At 40.7% G+C, this 20,380-nt stretch overlaps 2 protein-coding genes across 6 annotated transcripts in view; one reads left to right on the forward strand and one right to left on the reverse strand.

Moving 5' to 3' along the window:
• Positions 1 to 13,199, reverse strand: part of DOCK4 (dedicator of cytokinesis 4) — a 468,183-nt gene extending 454,984 nt beyond the window's left edge. For all 3 annotated transcript variants that reach the window (XM_077169893.1, XM_077169973.1, XM_077169724.1), the window contains exon 1: positions 12,818 to 13,199. In XM_077169893.1, coding sequence (XP_077026008.1) covers positions 12,818 to 12,854 — 37 coding nt within the window. In that variant the 5' untranslated portion in view covers positions 12,855 to 13,199. The remainder of the gene's footprint in view (positions 1 to 12,817) is intronic.
• A 190-nt stretch (positions 13,200 to 13,389) lies between these two features.
• The window catches only part of ZNF277 (zinc finger protein 277), a 143,882-nt gene continuing 136,891 nt past the window's right edge, over positions 13,390 to 20,380 (forward strand). For 2 of the 3 annotated variants that reach the window (XM_077170180.1, XM_077170351.1), the window contains exon 1: positions 13,436 to 13,539. In XM_077170180.1, the coding sequence (XP_077026295.1) occupies positions 13,534 to 13,539 (6 nt within the window). In that variant the 5' untranslated portion in view covers positions 13,436 to 13,533. Of the gene's footprint in view, positions 13,540 to 20,380 lie in introns of all 3 variants that reach the window. The other variant, XM_077170267.1, reaches the window with a different exon arrangement.

Genomic DNA, 20,380 nt, shown 5'->3' on the forward strand with positions numbered 1-20,380 from the left:
ACATGTGACTGTTCCTCACAATTCCTAGTAAAACCTTTTCAGGTTGTTGACACTCTTCAACGATAAGTGTTTCCTGCACGAATGACCCCAGGGTCCATAGTCTCACAGGATAAAGGTTAAAGAACAGTGGACAATGAGCAATGACGTCAGTCCATCTTCTGAATGAATCTCCAAGGAGACAGCAGCATTTTTTCTTAGGTAAATTGGTTTGAACCTCTTTTCCAAAACACATTAGGGTTCTTTTTCAAAGAGTTATGCCCAAGGCCACCTGAAAGGACAGGACTGTGGCTAGTGGGGGAGGAATACCACAGCAACCTCACAAGTAATCAAGCTACTGTAGGAAGCAGGTATGTCTGGCCTAATCTGCCTGGTGGTGGTCTAAGGGACTCACCATCTGAGAACTTGCCCTTCATGATTAAGGGAGCTCACCAACCTTTCCCACAGAATACTGAGGGAGACCAGACAAGTGGCTACCTGGGTCATGGCAGGGCTAGCTGTAGGATATACAATGCAGTGCCTGGGAACATAAGGAAACTGTTTTGGAGTAAAGAGGGGACATGTCTGAAACAAGAGGTATGCACAGAAAGAATTATGGTGACCCTGATGCTTTGGCCTCAAGCTATTTTCTAAACTCATAGTACAGAAAGCTCTGAAGGAGAGTACAGCACAGGTCAGTTTGCAAGGACTGGGAAAGGTATTTTATTTTTTCCTCCCTTTTTTTGGTTAGCTCCTGGCATTCAAGGAAAGCTCTGTCATAACACTAGCTGGATACAAGTGTAAGAAACAGACATCCCAGAGTCTAAATTCCAGGCAATAACACATCTGAATATCAAAATCACCAGGTTTCAAAAAAAGATTACAAAACATACAAAGAAACAGGAAGTGATGGCCCAGGCAAAGGAGAAAATCAAAGTATTAGAAATGATCAATGAGGAGAACCAGAGGTGGGACATACCAAACAAAGACTTTTAAAAATGGTCCTACATATACTCAAAGAGCTAAAGGAAAGTATGAGCAAAGAACTAAAGGGAATCAGGAAAATGATGGAGAAACACAAAATGAGTATCAACAGAGGGAACAAAATCACGAAAAAAGCTGAAGACCACAGTAACTCACATTTAAAATTGCTTAGAGAGGTTCAACAGGAGACTAGAGCTGGAAGAAAAAAAGAGTCAGTGGACTTGAATATAAGACAATTGAAATCATCTAGTCTAAGGAGCAGATGAAGAAAGAATGAAGAAAAGTGAATAGAGCCCAAGGAACCCAAAATCATACCAATAAATCATTATGAAAAGTCCCAGAAGGAGAAGAAAGAAAGGGGCAAAGAGAAGATCTGAAGAAATAATGGTTGAAAACTTCCCAAATTTAACAACAAAAAAAAGATAAATACACATATCCAAGATGCTCAAGATGCCAAACAAGATAAACTCAAATAGACCCACAACCTGGCATATCATCATCAAACTGTCAAACGACAAAGATAAAGAAATAATTCTGAAAGTTTCAAGAGAGAAGCAACAAGTCATGTACAAGAGAGCCTCAATAAGATTAAGTGCCAATTTCTCATCAGAAACCATGGAAGCAAGAAGACTGTGGAATGACATATTTAAAGTGCTCAAAGTAAGAACTGCCAAACAAGAATTCTACATCTGGCAAAACTGTCTTTCATAAATAAGGAAGAGAGCATTTCCTTAAGTTGGGATGGGGTTTTAGGAGAGGAGGACAGATTTTCCACAACAGCTATGGCCTTCATCTTAGTAAGATCTTTCTTTATCTTCTTCTTCATCATTGTCTTCTTCTTCACATATCTGAAGCTTTAATAAAGGGGAGTCAGTTTTCCCTACTTTTCTAACTTATACTGCTAATATAGAGGGATTACATAACTTTACATATTTCATTTAGCAATCACTTTACTGAATTGTTATTCTTCATAATCATTACCAGTTTATTCCTTCTGATTTTGTGCCTAGTTATAAATCAACAGCATCTGTAAATAGTAAGATTATCTCTTTCCATAATGTATGCCTCCTATTTGTTTCACAATTTTACTGTACCATTTAAAACAATATAGAATAATAACCATCAAAGAGTTCATTGTTTTGTTCCTCATTTAAATGGTAACACCTCTAGTGCTACCGGAGAGAGATTAAAACATTTCCAGATAAACAAAAGCTGAGTGATGAGCCCCCACCTGACTAGCCTTACCAGAGATATGGAGTTCTAAAGGGTGAAAGGAAAGGAAAATAGATAATACATCAAAGCCCTATGAAGAAATAAAGATCTCTGGTAAGGGTAATAACATGGGTAATATAAATGCCACTACTCTTGTGTTTTTGCTTTATTACTCCACTTTTTTATTTCCTACAGGATCTAAAAGGCAAATGCAAAAATTAGAATGACAAATAAGTGGATGCAATGTATAAAGATTTAATTTGTGACAAGAATTACATAAAGGTGGAGGGATAGAGGGGTACAGGAACATAATTTGTGTGTACTCTTAAAATTAAGGTGGTATTAAAGCAAACAAGATAATCACAGATTTAGGATGCTAAATTCATGCCCCATAGTAACTACAAAGAAAATAATGGAGAATATACAAACTCATAGAGACAGAAATTAGAATACGGGTTGGCAGGGGCAGGGAACGGGGAATGGGGAGTTAATGGAAAACAAATGTAAGGTTTCTGTTTGGGGAGACAGTAAAATTTTAGCAATGGAAGGTGATGAGGTTATCACTCATAGTAAATGTGATTAAGTCCACTAAATGGTGTGCTTGTGAATGATTAGATGGGAAAGTTTATGTTGTATATATGTTCAGAAAGAAAAGAGGGAGGGAGGGAAGGAAGGAAGGAAAAGGAAGGGAAGGAGGGTGGGCAGGAAGGAGGGAGTAACTGAAGAATAATGACATTTAAAGATAATGCGTGGTCCTGGACGGGATCTAACAAGTAGGGAGAGAAAATTAAAAAGAATTTTGAATTATTGGGACATATTTAAAAAAAAGAATATAGACTAAGTTTTATATAAAGGTTAAAATTCTTGAACTTGATAACTACAATTCATGTGGATACATGGGTGAATATCCTTGTTCTTAGGAAATGTACATGGCAGTATTAAGTGTTTAAGGAGTATGATGTATACAACCCATACCCAAGCATTCAGAAAATGGACTGTTAATATATCTGATAATTTAATTAAATAATATCCGATATACTGACAGACAGATAGATGGATAAAGAGATAGACTGACAGACTGATGGACAGATAAATAAAATGATATGGAGAGATGGGGCTATGTCAGAATTCTCTGATTAGGGTTTACATAATTTTTGTAACTGTCCTGTAAGTTTGACAGTATTTCCAAAGAAAAAGTTTAAGATTAAAAAAAAAAATGGGGAAGGGGCAAAAACTTTTACTGCATGTGAAATTTTGTAGGGATCTACTTATTCTTAGTGGTTTTGATACAGACTTCTATAGAAAACTTCAGAAGTTTCTCTTCTCTTTGTTCTTCAAACACGCTTGATAGAACTGCCTATTATGTTTTGGGTATTCCTGTTCCTTTGGGAGCTCAGCTAACCCTGCGCCTGTCATGATGGAGTCTCCAGACTCCTCCACCGCCTATGCATCTCTCAGGAGAATGATGAACAGGCTCACTTCTTTCACCACAGGATTGTGGGTAATGATGCTACTTAGAGTTGCTTAACATACAGGTATGCCCATGTTCCTAAACATGACCTCCTCTGGTCACCAGTGCCAGTGTTGTACCATTTTGAAGAAAAAAAGGACATAGAATCAAATCACTGAACTTCTGCTTAAAGTCTTCAGGGAGACATTTTTAGGTTAATGCTCAACTAAACACTCTAATAACATGAACAATAAATTGCTTGGTTTACAGAATCATTCACAACCTGGGGGGGAGGAATGATTATCACATTCCCCAGGAAGATTTTCAAATGCCATATTCAGAAGAGTTCCTGCCAACCACATTCCAAGACCTTTTTCTTTCTGATACAATCACTTGGGTCATGAATGAGGTAGAAAATAAATACACGTAGATGGTAGTTTAAAAAGTCTACTAGGTGAATGTCATGCTCTCCTTCTGCCCTTCTCAGCTGAGAAACCACCATGTTTTCCTTCATTACCAAGTGACAGAAGCTTATTTCCGGATTTAGTTGCTTTCCTTCTTCCATAGGAATGCAAATGTGATCACTAACTAATGCAACTTGGATCCTGAACCCTCCTGCAGTGTTAAAACAAAGGTATGGGGCTGAAAACAAATGTGTGGCTTCAATACTACTTTCAGGTCTTTATCCAAAGGTTGGTTGGTGTGCACACATTTCAGCCAAGCTCCCACTGAGCTTGTACCATAGTTTAACATGTACCATAGGTCAACATGTACCATAGGTCAACATGTACCATAGTTTTTGGGCAATTCAGATGAGATCATCTCTGATCCCACTGCTTGTTTCTCTGTCACAACAGACTACAAGAAAAACTACAACACTGCCACTGCAGTATTTCAAGGGCACCTCAAAATCTCTTTTCTTTTGAAGACTGCAGTTCATATCCCAAAGGCAAGGTAGCATCTTCCATAGACTCCTTTCCACCACCTTTCTTTCCTGGTTGTTTCTGGAAGTGGTCATTTCTCAACAGAATTATAAAGATGGGGTGAAAAAGGAAGGACCATGTATACCTCAGGCAGTAAAAGACTCATCCCAAGCTGAATATTCTGACCCGGTCTCTAGAGCTAGAGATAGAAAATGGGGAAGATACAATGGATCTTCTTGCCACCTGTTTTGTTTGCAAGGCTGTTTAAAGGAGATACCATGAAATGGGTTGGGTTTTTAATACTGGGAATGCATGAGCCTTCAATTTAAAGCCATGAAAACATTCAAATCAAGGCATCACCAAGGTGATGCTTTCTTTCTGAAGACCAGCTACTGGTGATCCTTGGTTCCACTGCCACACAGAAAGGCACATGGTGGTGTCTGTTGGTCTCTCTCTTCACTTCCAGGTTTCATTGCTTTCAGCTTCTTACTTACACAGCTTTTTTTCTCTCCCTGTAGTTATCCATTTAAAAAAGAATCTAGGAAGAGGGTTAAGACTCATCCTGAATGAAGTGGGTCACACCTTAACTGAAGTAGCCTCATCAAAAGATCCTACTTACAATGGGTCCATACCCAGAGGTATGGATTAACTTTAAGTACATGCTTTTCTGGGGTACATACCATCTCAAAGGACCACATCATCTTTCAGGTCATTGAAGTGACTCTGCTCAAGGAGGGGAAGCAGAGAGAAGCCACCAACTGGCTTTCTTAACCCAATTCCATCTACTTTGGGGACATTCCTCCCAGATTTTGGCAAGAGGCTTTGTGTTAGACTTAATTTTTAGCATCATTCATGTTTGCCTCCTCCTCTGTATTCACTGGTATTTCAGTGGAAAGTTATGAAAGCCTACATTAGGAGAAGATGGCCTAATGCCATCTTAAGCTAGGATACACTGCTTATTTTTCAGCAGTGTAATGATATAACTTTGAGAACTGTAAACTTGACCTTGTGGTTCTTAGGAAGTATTACATATTTACCACAATATGTCTATATGTACAAATATTTTCCTTTGGATATTTGAGCATTTTCTCATTTGGGGATGTATTTATATACTTATATGCCATTTAAGAGGCATACAAATCTTGTTTATTGAAATAGCATTCGTGCATTCTGTGTTTCACATTCTGTTGGGGAAGTCTCACAAACATGCATAATCTAGCATGAGATATTTGTTTGGAAGAAAACTGTCACAGAAATAGGAATAACTAATGCCTTAGTCAGGCAATACACTAGTGGGCTGCAAAAAAAAAGACCATAAATTTAGTTTAGTACGAATTGTACATGGACAGCTAATATTTATTATGAGTCCCCAGTACCCATATTAATAAAATGCTTCAATATGTTTGCTCTTTAAAAATGTAGGGTGTGCCAGTTTAAAACTTAGAAAAGACAGACAGGCTACATGATCAAAGTTAATACAATTAAGAAAGTCTGATCCAGTTGATTCATTTCAGTTATCATCACACACAAACCAAATGGCTCAACCCAGAACCTCTCTCCTTTGTTCCACAGCCACTTTCTACTACATGCCCCCACCTAAATGTCTTATAGGTACAGTAAATTCAAGGTAGTCAAACAAAACTTTTAATCTTATACCATAAACCTGTCCCTGTCAACAAAATATTTCTCTTTTGTTAAATGGCATTTGTAACCATACAGTTGCTCAAGCCAGAAACCAGGAAGACGTCCTAAACTACTTCCTTTTCCTAACTCCTCACATCCAATTACCAAGCCATTTGCTCCCATCTCCTAAATATATCTCACAGCCATCCATTTTTCATGATGCAAAGAACATTCACCTAGTTCAGTTGCTTATGTTTCACTTCAGTTACTGCAATAACCTCTCTTCACTCATTTTTATGCCAACCCCCTTCATAAGCAACAACATCTATGCTTTAATATTTCCAATCAAGAATAATTTTTATAAAAGAATTTGCTGATAACCTCCATACACTAATAAAAGATCATTCACATCTGTGTGTTAACTGTGCTTTCATCTACATGCTACATATTATTACATAGCTGCAATCATAGTCTATACACTTGATTTCTTTGACGTTATTTTCATTTTTTCACCTAACAGGTATTTGGAATATATTTTAGAAATACCGTCATATATGAAATTAGTTGCATAATACTCTGATGTACTGATAAACAAAACTAACTATTTCTGTATAGGGCAAATTTATTGTTTTGCAGACAGCATGGAAATGAATAACTGTGTATGAAGCATTTTGTTTCCACTGTTTTTTTCTTTTCATGTAAACTTTGAGGAGTAGGATTACTGATCTAAATTCCAGCTGTGACTGTCATATTAGGCAATACGGCATGGTGGCAAGAGGGCAGACTCTGTGCAAGACTTCCTGTGTTTAAATCATAGATATACTATTCACTCTGTGACTTTAGACAAGTTACTTAACCTCTCTTTGTTTCAGTTTCCTTTAAAATGTGAGTGAATATTCCCTCGTTGGGTTGCCATGAGGATTAAATGGCAATTCATGACAGGCTCTTAGAACTTTGCCTGGTCCGTAGCAAAGGCTCCACATATGTTATCATATAGATTAGTTTCCATAAGGATCATTCCAATTTTCAATACAGCTAGCAGGGTATATTACATATCAGTTTTAATGCAACTTTGTACAAAGGGCAGTAACACTTTTTGGTGAAAGGTATGTACTTAATAGGTATCTAATAATATTTTAGCATGCCTTATTACTTTTTTTAACACACTAGAGAATGGAAAGTTAGTTGTTCCTTAAGTGAATTTAAACTGCTTAAATGAAGAGAGAATTAGGGAACTTCTTTATTCTTTAGTCTTAAACATTGGCCAAATAAGCAAGCCAGTTCAATTTATAAGAAAGTGAATTAGTGGCTCAGCAGGCAAGAATGCTTGCCTGCCATGCCAGAGGACCTGGGTTCGATTCCCAGTGCCTGCCTATGTAAAAAAAAAAAAAAAAGAAAGAAAGAAAGAAAGTGAATTATATAAACTGCCTTGTTTCTTCTAACAGTGATCAGCAACATGAAAAAAAAGGTAGGAGAGGACAATAGATGGTAATCCTAAAATTAGCAATATATCTCAACGGACTTAATATCTGTATTCTCTGTTATCATGGCCAGAGTTTTATCAAAGATTATATAGAAGAGCTCAAAATAAGTCACTATGCAATTGATCCCAATCCTTGTCAAAAAGGCCCCAGTAGGAAGAAGTGTATAAACTTAAAGAGACAATTTATGCAATGTTAAATGATGACTCTGAATATTTGCTCCATTTTTAAAGAGAAATATAATGTTAAAAGACAGAATAAACAAAATATCTGATTGTCACACACACAAAAAACTCGACTCCATGCCAGTATCACGAAACTAGAAACTCAACAGGGTGTGAGTTCCAGTCTAGCCTGTAGAACTAATGCGGCAGCTAAGGCAGTGTTTTTCAAACTGTGTGTCAGGACCCATTAATAAGTCATTAAGTCAATTTAGTGACCAGTATTTTTTTCAATGAAAAAGAATAGAAATTAGTGTATATCATACACAGTGTGGACAAGTCTCAGATTCAACTATATGCGTGTGGTGGCATGGGAGGTGGTGGTAATGGGGTGTTTGTGTTTATACTAAGGGTCAGGGAATTAAATGTATTTCTTAATACTGATCAGAGCCAAATAAGATTAAATGACGCTTATGTAGAGTAAGTCATTTAAAGTCTATGAAGTTGTTTCCTCATCTCTTAAATAGTAACTATCATTTCACTTCAGAGGAATTCCACACAAAACATTTTTTAACTATAAAACAGTGAATAAATATGTTATAGTTACAGCATTTTGATTGGGTTTCCTTTGCTCTGACATATATGCCAGGAGTATAAAGTTTTGCTAGGAGCATGGACATACTGTACCAAAGATGATTCTGAAAATCTATTTCTCTTTTTTGGTAAGGAGTAGAGCTAAAGACAGAAAAACCTAATGCTTCTTGAAAATTTTATAATTTTCTTTTTATACCCACTGTAAACAACCTCTGGTAAAATAAAAGAAGAGAGAGGAAAGGCAGCATCTCTAGGTTACTGTGGGACCCTGTGAAAGCATCCTCCCTAAGGGGAATGACCAAAAGAGGGAACTATCTTCACAGGCTTTTCCCACAGGAGGACAGATCAAGGACATCACGTGCCATCCCACTATCTGCACAGCCCTTTAACGGTACTTTACTTGGCAATATAAATCACTCCTCTTCTCTTTCCAGTTAAAGTGTAGAATCCTGTGCCAGGTTCGAAATGCCACAAACAATTCCAAGAAGCATGACAGTATTTGGCTACTCATGTTATCTGGACACACCATGGTACCACAAGCAGTAAGCACTTTAAGAAACTGTTAGTTAGGAAACTGCAAACAGCTAAGAGGAAAGGTCCACTCCCTCCTAATTCTCTCCCACACAGCGACCGTAACAGAGCCCTTCTGAAAGGAAGGCCACTCGGAAGAGCTTGCATAAATAAGAGAAGGTGCCACTTTCCCTAAAATAGGGGAAGCTTTCAAAAGGAACATGATTCCTATCTGGATAAATTTTAAAAAAAACACTTCAAGAGATATGGAGGACAGAAACATCTGTGAGGTCTTAGTAATACTAGTATTATAATAATTCATTCCCAAAATGACACCTGTGATCTTCAAATCAGCTTGTTCTGAGTTTTGTTTCTAGGAAGGCTCATGGATATTTTTTGCACTGATCAATCCAGTCCATATTTTTCTGGCCAAGCTCAACCCAGCTCATGCATGTAAATCACCTGGCTGGGTTTGAGAGCTATAGTCTTAGGAAGACGCACTGGCTCACCTGGAAACACTGTGCATAAATGACTGTTGAACAAATTAATGGAGAAATGTATCTGCAATTCTCTTAACTTTCCCTGTGAATAACTGCCACCACTTTAGAGGGGAGGGGAGGCTGACAGATGAGGGAGTGCAGAAGACAGATATGATCGTGAGTAAATTTGTGAGGGGGAGATGGAAAGCTTTAGTCACTGTCCATGGAGCTCCTGCTGGAGAAAGGGAATTAAACAGATTGAGAAAGTAAGCAAGTAGCACCTCATATCTGGCAGCTTGCCAGGCATCTTTTGCTTACCTGTGATCTCTGTTTAAAGCCATGTGGCATACATAAACCGCAAAAGTGTCTCTCTCATAGCAACCTCTAAACAATGGAGATGTTTTCCCTTCCAAAGGACACATTTGGTTGGAAAAGCTCCACAGAACTAGCATTGGGAAGAACCTTAGATATTATTTGATACAGAGGCTGGTACCCAGAGAGGTTAAGTGACCTACGTAACATCACCCAGCTAGCAGAAGTGTCTGGATTAGGATCAAGAGCTAACCAGAATCTCCCAAGATATAAAATATGCCTATGATTGTGCCTACTAACATGTTTTTAAAGGAATAAAGTTCCCTATTCCTCAGGTTTGCAGCTTTATCACTACAACTAATTCCCTTGAACTAGAAGGCTTAGGTATATGCTTGAGTATACATCGTTTTAAGGTAATTCACTGATTAAATAGAAGAGATGCGCCCACGCATTAGATGGTTACCATCTTTATCTCTGATACATCTCACTACAGGTATAAAATTTAATAACTTTTATCCATGTTTATAGTATGTTGCTTGAAATTAAAGCGTAAGCATATAAAGACACAATTATTCCATATATACACGGTGATAAATAAGTGTCATTGCAGAAATAAGTGATTTATACTGAAACCTTAGGTACTCCAAGTTACAAAGGCTGATTGATTTCAAAAAATGAGGAAACTGAATTACTACTACACCTGATATTAGCCAAACACGTGACCATAAAGTATTTTTTTTTAGTGTGTATGAGGATTAGTTGAGAAAAGCACATACACTAATCAAGGTTAAAAAAAAAACCAAAAAACCTTACAGCATAGGCAGCTACAAATAGTGCTCTCCATGGTGAGAAATAGTCCACACATAAGTATCCTAACAAAATTTTTACAACACACACATACACACACACACAAAAGTCTAAGAGATGGATTCTAAAAAACTGTTTCACACTCCACAAGCCAAATGCACAAAAATTAATCAAAGATGATTTGCATTCCTATATGTGTAATATTGTATAAATGAGCACAGCAGCAATAATTCTGGGCAGAATACCCCTCTCTGTTCTCACCTTTTACTCAACCTCCTTTTCCCAAATGCGTACAGACCCTTCCACCTCACCACACACACACACACACACACACACACACACACACACACACACTCCGCGATCAAATCACACCAAGCCAAAACCAAGGTGTCTGCTGCAGCCCAAAACACTGACTGATAATATCCGGTTTGCCATTCCAGGAAATCCCAGAGTGATTTTTAAGCCTCTGCCCACAGCTTGTAAAGAAAGGGGAGAGAAAAAACTAATCGATACCAGAACCCCAGCTGTGACCTGGCACATAAAGAAATCAAGAAAATAAATCCCATTCATAATCTGTATAATTTAACACTTGGAAGAAAGCAACATCTGGGATTGATTCCAAGCGAGACAGAGTTGCCTGGATGGGTCTGCACTTCCTGCACTGAGTGTTAAATCCAGCAGGGAGGCGATGCCCTCCGGTTATTCACCAGTGCACCAAAGGCAGTCTTTTCCCTATCGTGGGTTGATCTACCCAAAAAAGAGGAGAGTGAAGATAAGGAAAACAAAATCACCCAGCATCTCCTCCTTGACAGTTAAGTGCCTGGCAAAGGCTTTGCTCAGACTTTTACAAGAGTGAAAACTGAAAGCCGTTCTGAAAGGTGGGTCCAGGACAAACTATTGTCTTGCTCACAAGTCAAGATCCAGAGAAGGTAACGTAAAATATGGGTTGCCTCTGTTTAATCCTACAGTCCTTCCAGTGGACTCCAAAGTCCTGTCTCCAGGAGAAGTTGAAAACAAATCCCTTGTGACTATGATTCTCAGGAAAGGCTTTCCAGATCTTTTTAATTGCAGGAAAATTAATTTAAAGTGTAAGCAGATATCTGTACGTGTCTGAACCCTCCCCCCCCAAAAAAGTACACCAATGGGCAGTTCAGGGCATTATAGGAATAGAGTGTTAGTAAGATCCATAATGCTTTTTCTCTCTTAGACCTTCTGGGAGGTTATAATTGCATTTGGTCGCTGCAGGATTGTCAGAGAGCCTGGCTTCTTAATAGTCACAAACCTAAAAGGAGTAACCGTCCAGGGACAACACAGCTGAAATCAAACAACAAAAATGGGAATTGTAATCGGTCTGAAACGGGAGGAGGGAAAGGAAGGGAGACTCCTGTATTCATCAGTCAACATTAATGTCCTTTGTTGTTCACCTTTGCACACAACAGCGAGCGCTACCCTATTCATTTTTCTCCGAATGCCTCCGTCAAGATAGTGCTTTCCTAAAAGCTGGCTCCCTGCCTCGAAGACCCAGGCTTGCAGATCCCCCTCACCAACATCACTCCACAGCCACCCTCACCCCCAGCCACAAGGGAAGCCAGAAGTAAAAAAACACTTCTGAAATACCCGTTCCTTGCCTAAAACAAGAGAGCCAAGCGGTGCAGATGTTGAAATTTACCAATCCCCCGACCTCCAACACACACACCCCGTAAACCCTGTATGGGAGGGAAGGACAAGGCTCGCACTAGGCTCGGTCTGTCAGAGCGGCTCTTTTCGAGGACTGTGCCACATTACGCACTCCGGGAATGTTGATCCGAGCCAGAGGAAAGGTTCTGCGCCTCCCTTCTGTTTGGGAGATGTTCTCTGAGCGCGGTTGTTGTTGTCTCCATCCCCACCCTGAGAAATCGCTGCAGCCCACTGCCGTCTCCCGCAGCTCTGAGGAAGAGGGAGAAGGGAGAGGAACGCCGTTCACCCTCCTCTTCCAACTTGACACACGCACACACACGCACGCACACACACACACGCGCGCACACACACACCGTCACCACTCCAAACTCCGCAGGCAGAGAGGCCGGAGCGGGCGGGCTGGATCGCACACTCCGCCAGCCGTCCCGGCGCTCCAGGAGACCCAGCCGGGTGAGACCCGGGCAGGCGACGCGGCGCGCACCTCTCTGCCCCGGGCTGGCTCGGCAAAGCCCTGGGCAGCATTAGGCATTTCCAGCCGAGCTGAGTGAGAGGGGCGCGGGGGCAAGGACACGAAATGCGCACCCGCTCCAGCCAGAGCAGAATAAAAGTTCGCTCCGCGGAGACTCACCCACGCCGTATTTCTCGTGCTCCGTAGGTATCCACATGGCTAAAAGGGACTCCGCGGTCTTCAGGCTTTGTAATCCACGCACCCCTTCTCCGGCTCACAACAATGCACAACACCGGAGTCGCGGCTGCAGCCTGGAGCTCAGCGGCTCCGCGGGGCTGCGGGCGCTGGGCAGGGTCTGCGCTGAAGGATCCTGATCCTGGCGTTGACACCGCGCGGCGGAGACTGCGCCGCCCGCCCCTCTCCCGGCGGTGGTTGCTCACAGTCCTCCGAGGCGCTCCCGAGGACCCGGCGGCGCAGTCATTGTTCTGATTCACTGAACTAACACGCCGGGGCACTCTCGGGTGCACCCCCGCCCGCCCGCGCCTCTTCCAGCCCTGCCTTCCCAGCGCCTCCACAGCACGCCGGGAATTGTAGTTCCCGGCCTTTATCCCGGGAAGGGGCGTGGCATTAGCGGCAAGGGGCGGGAATAAGGGTCCGCTTGCCGTGTCCTTTTGGCCAGGAGCGTGACGGCGCGGCGTGGGCGTGGAGAAAACGCTGCACTGATAGGAAGTTCGCCTGGAGCCGCGTTTCCATTGGTGCTTGTCTGCCCCATTCTCGCCCTGCGACCGTCCCCTTTCTCTTGAGCCGCGTAATGGCTGCATTTAAGACCCCGGGGGCTGCTGTCAAAGGGGAGGAGGACCGTAGTGGTTTCTGCGGCAGAGCTAGAGTTTTTCGTGATGAGGGTGAGTTCTTGCCCCTGCGGTGTAGGGGACTTTCCTTCCTTTCCCCCGCTAGGAGAGCAGCCGGCCGCTGGGCTGAGCCCCGGAGCACGCCGGCTCTGCGGCCACCTGGGCGCGAGGGGGAACACGGGCGGGAGCAGGCTGGAGTTAGGGGCGGCTACCTCGCAGAGGCGATCCTGAGAGGGCGGAGAAAATTAGGTGAAATCGCCTTCCCCACAGCCAGGGAATCTCCCTGGGCTTCTCCCTTCCGCTTTCAAGCGCCAGGCTTTACGCTCACTGCTGAATGGGTGTGGGTCAGGTGAGCGCGTGTGATTATAACCTTGGCATTAGCAAACACCTCTTTTTCCTTGCTTTTCCTCACCAGTCCCCCGCCTCCGCTTAGGTTTGCTTGATTTGTCTCGGAAGATGTATTTTATCTGGTTTTCGGAGGTTTTCAGGTCGCAAGGTGGTCACTGCTCTCTACAGATTTGCCCGGCTACTGGCTGGAGCGGCCCCTGAAGGGTAACTGTGCGTGTCTCACAGCCTCCCCTAGCCGCTCATTGATTGCTGTCGGTGTTCTCCAGAATTGGAGCCCGGAAGATCCTCCTGTGCAGGGTCCTTAGAGAAAGAGGAAAGAGAATGGTCACTTGTACTCTTGATTTCAGAGAAATGAAAGGAGTGATGAACAGTCATCACAGCACCTTTGACTTTGCTTGACTTTCAAGTGGTGATCTGTTCTGTTTTTCACCGTAAAAGTCACAGACCAAAACTTTGTCTTTAGGAATCCCAGCTTTATTCATTTATCCTTTAGTCTGTCCCCTCCAATTCTCTGCTTTTGTTTTTGGGTCGTAATTTAGCACAGTAAGTTGTCTTTTTTCTGATGGATAAGTTCCGGGGCTTGAATTTGGTTTTCGGTTCCTACTCGGGTTTTTGTTTCCTTCTCTCAATTTTTTTTTGCTTTCACCGTTAAGCCGACATTCAGTCTCAAGTTTTTATCTCAGCCCACAGAAATATGTGCAGTTTCTTCCCACTTTCCCATCAGTGGAACGCTCTACCTGTAAAATTAATTCATTTCAATTCCTCTGTCAAAGATGTAAATCTTTGGTAGGCTCCTGAATTAAATTTTATCAACACACTAAACAGTTAATTATTGTGTTCCCTTGATACTTGTTTTGGTTGGCCATACATTTGACTAACTCTTATCTGATAATGGACTGTAAGGTTTTCCAGATTTTGGAAATTTTTCCAGAGAGCTACTAGTTTAAGATCTGAAGATGAAATATTTGGTGAATTTATCTCACAAATTAACTGATAACTAAGAAAATTGGGCATGCTTTTCAAAAGCATTGTAAACATTTAAAAATCATTGGTTATTTTTAAGTGATAAAAGTTTCATTATAAATATTTAAAACATTCAGAGGTGTATAAAGTGAAACCTGAAAGTTCCTCCTCCACCTAGCCCCACTCTCTAAGTTCTAAGGGTTTCTAGCATACTCCTGTATAACACACATTTATATGGTTTTGATTTTTTTTTTATCAGAAATCATTCTGTGTAAACTTAAAGATCTGTACCCTTCTTTCTCTCAGTGGTCTGTCATGGTCAGTCTTCGGTATTAGTACATTTGCTGCTTTATTCTTCTTGAAGATGTGTCCATTGTATTCCATAAAATGGATGTGCCACACTTTAACCATTTATCTATTAGTGAACATTTAGGTTGACTTTAGTTTTGTAGTAATATTTCGGTGAAGAGCTTTATATACATATTCTTGCCCACTGATTGTGTATTTCTTGAGGAGGAACCGCTAGGGCAGTTGCTTTAAAATTTTTTATATATGCCAGATTTTCCTCTTAAAATGTATCGGCACACATTCCCACCAGTGCCATAGAATATAAGAGTGGCCTACCTCCCCCTGGCCTTACCAACTTTGAGGAAAACATTAATTCAGGACCAGTGCTTCAGTAATGGTTGGATTGAATTGAGTAACCGATAGAAAGCTTCATTTTAGGGCCCAATTTGTTTTCAAAAGAACTGAGCAGCTCTATTTTCTCTTATTTATAGCTGTCAGTGGGAGAGTTTAATGGTTGGCTTATATGTTAGCAGGAAAAGTTGTAATTGAATATCCCCCTTCATATAATCAATGTATCATTCTATGACTTTATCCAACTATTTTCAGTGCTTGTTAGGTGATACAAATTTAAGATGAAGGTAACAATATAAAAGCATATTCGTATTTTTTGTTAAACAACTGCTTAAATTAGCCTGTCTTTGTAAAATCGGAGGCTATCTTGATTTCTAGAAAACTGTCTTTTGAGAGGTTTCCCTTCAGTTCTAATTAAAATGTCAATCTGTGTGCTTAATATCCTGGGACAGAGGGCACAGTGGAGTCAATTTACAGAAATTCTTGCAGTTCTACTTGATCTCTGCTGTAAGGAGCTCCTGAATGGTAGGCAGGCAGGTACAGCACCTTCCTGAGAGCACTGTGTTGCCAAGCTTTCTACAGCTCCAACCCTCTCCAGGAAAGTCCCTAAACTGATTAGATCTCAGTTCAAGTCTTTCACAACACTGCTTTCCTTTCCATGTATGAACAGTAACTAGGATTTCGTACTGGCCTCTGAAATTAAGAACAGATAGTAAATAAACTCAACATCTCTTACACTGTGTCGGGGGAAGGGTTTGTTCTTTTGCTGTTTTGAGTTAGATGTCAGTAAAATGACACATCCGTGGTTTATTAATTGACAGTGCCTTTAGGAGGTTTTGTGATTGAGATGATTTCTCCTGACAATATTCACCTCTTTCTCCAAATTATAATATGCTGACAGAGTCAACTTTTTTCTGTCCAAATGCGTGCCCAGTAGATCATGATAATGTTAATTGGGATTTATAGTTCTTTTCCTCTGAAGACCTTATTAGCTCATTTGTAATGTCTCAAAGAAATGGAAGATAGCAGGTATTGTCAACTTATTCTTGCATTCCCTGTTTCACTCAATGGCATCAAATCCAACCTCAAAACCTAGGAAACAGCCTTGATTCCTATCTTGCGCCGGGGTCCTGAGTTTAATCCAATACAAAAATTTTAATTTTCTGTGCCTTTAATATCTTTTCTGTCTGTTCCTTCTCTTCATCTCTACTGCCATCTATTTCCAACCCTCACCACCACCGTCTGTCACTGCCCTATCTGTCCAGTACCCACCACCCCAAGATTGCACCCTGAAGGACTCTCCCCCTGTCATATTTGTTTTTGTCTGCCTGGCCTTGTTCTTGGTACACTGTCAACGTTTAACAAATGTTTGACCAGACTGAATTTTAGGCTGGACAATTGCAAAACTTTCCTATTGATCTGTCTCACTCTGGATTTTCCCTCCTCAATCCACATCCTGAACAGTCCAAAATGATGCTTGTGGTTCTTCACATTAGAGGTTCAGTGAAGGTTCACTCTAATGTGTGTATAATTAGGTCCAAATTCTCAGTGTGGCATTTAAGGTTCTAGTCTACTTTTCTAACTCGGTCTTAGTCACCCCAGTTCCCTTCCTGTATCTCCATTGTCACCCTTACCACACTAGACTGTAGTTATTTCCCAACTTTGTCTATCCCATAGACTATGAACTGGAAGGCAAGCATTTTCTTATTTTACTTCTGTACATCCAGTGCTTGACAGAGCAACAAGTAGTAAGCACTCTATAATAGTTTAACAGTTAGAATCTGTTTTAAATTGTTCAGAGTACTTAGAATAGAGCTACGTTAAGCAGAGGAAATTGAAGTAGAATAAAAACTGGGTGGATGTTTTATCTTTGGGAAAGTTTGCATTCCAAGTGGAAAATGCAGAGTATTACAGGGAAGATGATACTCTGCCAGATGTAATCATAGTTAACATTTTAGCATAGTTTTCCAGTCTTCTTTTTTAATGAAGTTTTAATATTGTTTAGTAATGATTTGATTTTTAAAAAGAATACTTCAGATCTGGCTTTTTTAACTTTGAACCTGTAGTCTATTGGCTTGCCACATAGACCTTGCAATCTGGGTTTCATCATCTTTATAGCTATTTTCCAGATTTCCACAGGCTGTTATACTATTTCCACAGACCAGCATTAAGTCAGTCTCACATATTTAGCATGACAGTGGAAAGTGGGCTAGACCTTACTTTGGAAAAAAAGTATTTAAGTTTTGATTCTAATAACTAGTAGCTGTGTAACATTGCTTAGTTGTATGTACTGGCACCTTTATGAAAATATAGATATAATACCTACCATGCAGTTACTGTGATTATTTCATTGAGTTATGTATTTGTGAAAGCCAGCATATTTCCTGTTGTACAGTTGGACCTCAGTAAGTATTAGTTGCTTTTGATGTAAAAATATGCCTATTTGAACAATAAAAGTGCCTGCTCTCTGATTCTGTACTCACTTAGGAAGCAATCTGAATTTCTGGACCGTGTTTAACCCAGGGTGAGCTTAGGAATGTGTAGGTGGTAACGGCTTATGCTGCCAATGAATTCCTGGAATTTGGGGGTTGTCAGAGTGTCTGTTGGTGCTACCTACTACCACTGCAACTATGTGCTCTGAAAGTCTTTTTTATTATCTTCCATCTCCTTTCCCATCCCTACACAGTATCACCCTCATGTCCAGCCTCCACCCCACACCAACACTCAAAAGTCAGCAAGAAGCTCAGGTGACCTTCAGAACACTGAGAACAAAATGCTGTTCCTTCAGAACATCCTTTTATTTTCCTGTAGCAAACACATGGGACCAAAGGTTGTAAGGAGCTTGTGTAAGAGATAATATGATAATGATGATGATGGTGGCAGGAGATAGTATGACATGATGGTGGCAGTGGTGAGGGTAACTGAATTTGTTGAGCTAACTTGTTGAGTACCAGCTGTGGTAGGTCCTGTTTCAAATGCTTTTACAGGTCTTACATCATACAGCATCCCTGAGGCAGATACTCTTAGTAACCTCTTTTTATTTGCAAATGAAGAAACTGATTTCACAAGTCAAGGGGTAAGTGAAAGAGGACTTTAACCTGTAACCTATTCATAGTTATTGTGATGACATCTCATAGTAACTAAATTCCATTGGTAAAGCCTGAAACAAACTTTCCTTAAGCATAAATATGTTCTCAAACTAATGTTGCTATGGAAAGGCAATATGGTATAGTGAAAAGACTGTACATTTTGAAGTCAGGCCAACTGAAGATCAAATCCTTGTAATTTACCAGCCACAGGTAAGTTAATCAACCCCTGAACCTTGGGTCCTCATCTGTAAAATGGGTAATATGTGTCCTACTGGTGTAGTGATTAGGTGAGATGGCAGATATACAAGCCTAGTCTTCAATAAATGGTGAGTGTTAAGTCACAGGTGTAGGCACATCTTCAGCGTGTATGCCAGGGGTGGCACGGATGGTGATTCTGAGTGCTACAACTTTAATGTTTCCTCTAAATAATGTTACTTATTTCAAGAGTAAGTTTCTGTTGAGGGATTTAATTAGATAAATAGAGACACTAAATTTATTTATACTTCTCATTACATAGTTAACATAGACCTCCCAATCAAACAGAAGAACTACCTCTGCCCCCGACAGCACACTCTTGCACACACTACTACCTTGAAACACTGTAACAGTGATGTTGATCAGATTCATACAGCAAAATCAAGCTTGCTTCTAAACAGAAATCCATGGGAATGTAGAGGCAAGCAATGCAAATAAACTGCCATCTCCCACAGTTGAGTCTTTAATGTTTTTTATTAGGTGTACTTGGAGAACTTTTCCACAGAGTTAAGGTTCATTTTTGCTTTATTTATTTGATAAACTCATCTGACTCTGAATGAATTGACATTTCAGTGACAGTGCCATAAAGATTTGCCATCTCTTGGTTTCTGATCAGTAGCATGTATTTTCATGATAGCCAACTGGGGTTGAGCGCTGTTTTAGCTCTAGAAACCAAGTCAAGTTTTCTAGGATTAAACAAAACTTAAACCTTTGCTTCATTAGTGGGAATCAGGAGGGGAAGGCATCAGTTGAGAAATGTTAGGTATTTTAAGTAATATAAGACAATGTGGGATACTATTAGGCTTTCTCCACGTGTAGCATATTTAAATGGAGGAAGCAGGATGTGTGGAAGAAAAGACTGGAATAGGAGTCAGAAGACCTGGATCTGATCCGACCTTGCTGCTTAGCGGCAGTGTGAACTTGGGAAAAATCATTTCACCTCTGTGAGCCTGTTTCCTCAGAAGAAGGGTGCTGATAAGTACCTTGCCAGTGTCATTCTGAGATCGAGTGATGCTGTGTATGTGAAAACACTCTCTAAATCTTGAAGCACTGTGAAAATATACGGAGGAGTGTTGCTGATGCTGGCGATCCATCACGAGAGACATGTAGAGTGTATGAGCTCAGTCTTTGGAATGGATGTACTGGATTCAAACGTAGCTGTTAAAAGCTGTGTGGCCTTGGGCAAGTCATATGACCTTTTTATTAGGACTGTTGCTGCTACTACTACTACTACAACGAAAGTTTGGATATGGCTTTTAAACGATTGTAGAAAAATCAAAGAATATTAAAACTGGAATCAACTCAAGTCTCTGGTTTTGTAACATTTAAAAGCTCTTAAGGACAGTGACTCTCTCCCATATACCTTTGCATGAGCGCATTCTCTGGGACAGTGCATTACTGTGATGGCATTTGGTGTTGGTTGAGTGCTGACTGGGTTGGCACCATGCCAGTTGGATGCTGTATGGGACACAGAGGAAGAAGGGGCCATGGTCTTATCCGTGGGGACAACTGAGTGTGTTGGCTGGTGGGGCTCACTTCCTACGAGAGCTAATTGGAGCATGCTTTCTTTTTTCCTTGTCTCAATGGGGAAAGAAGTGGAT

Source organism: Tamandua tetradactyla, chromosome 1 (assembly GCF_023851605.1).
Source record: "Tamandua tetradactyla isolate mTamTet1 chromosome 1, mTamTet1.pri, whole genome shotgun sequence".
NCBI lineage: Eukaryota > Metazoa > Chordata > Mammalia > Pilosa > Myrmecophagidae > Tamandua > Tamandua tetradactyla.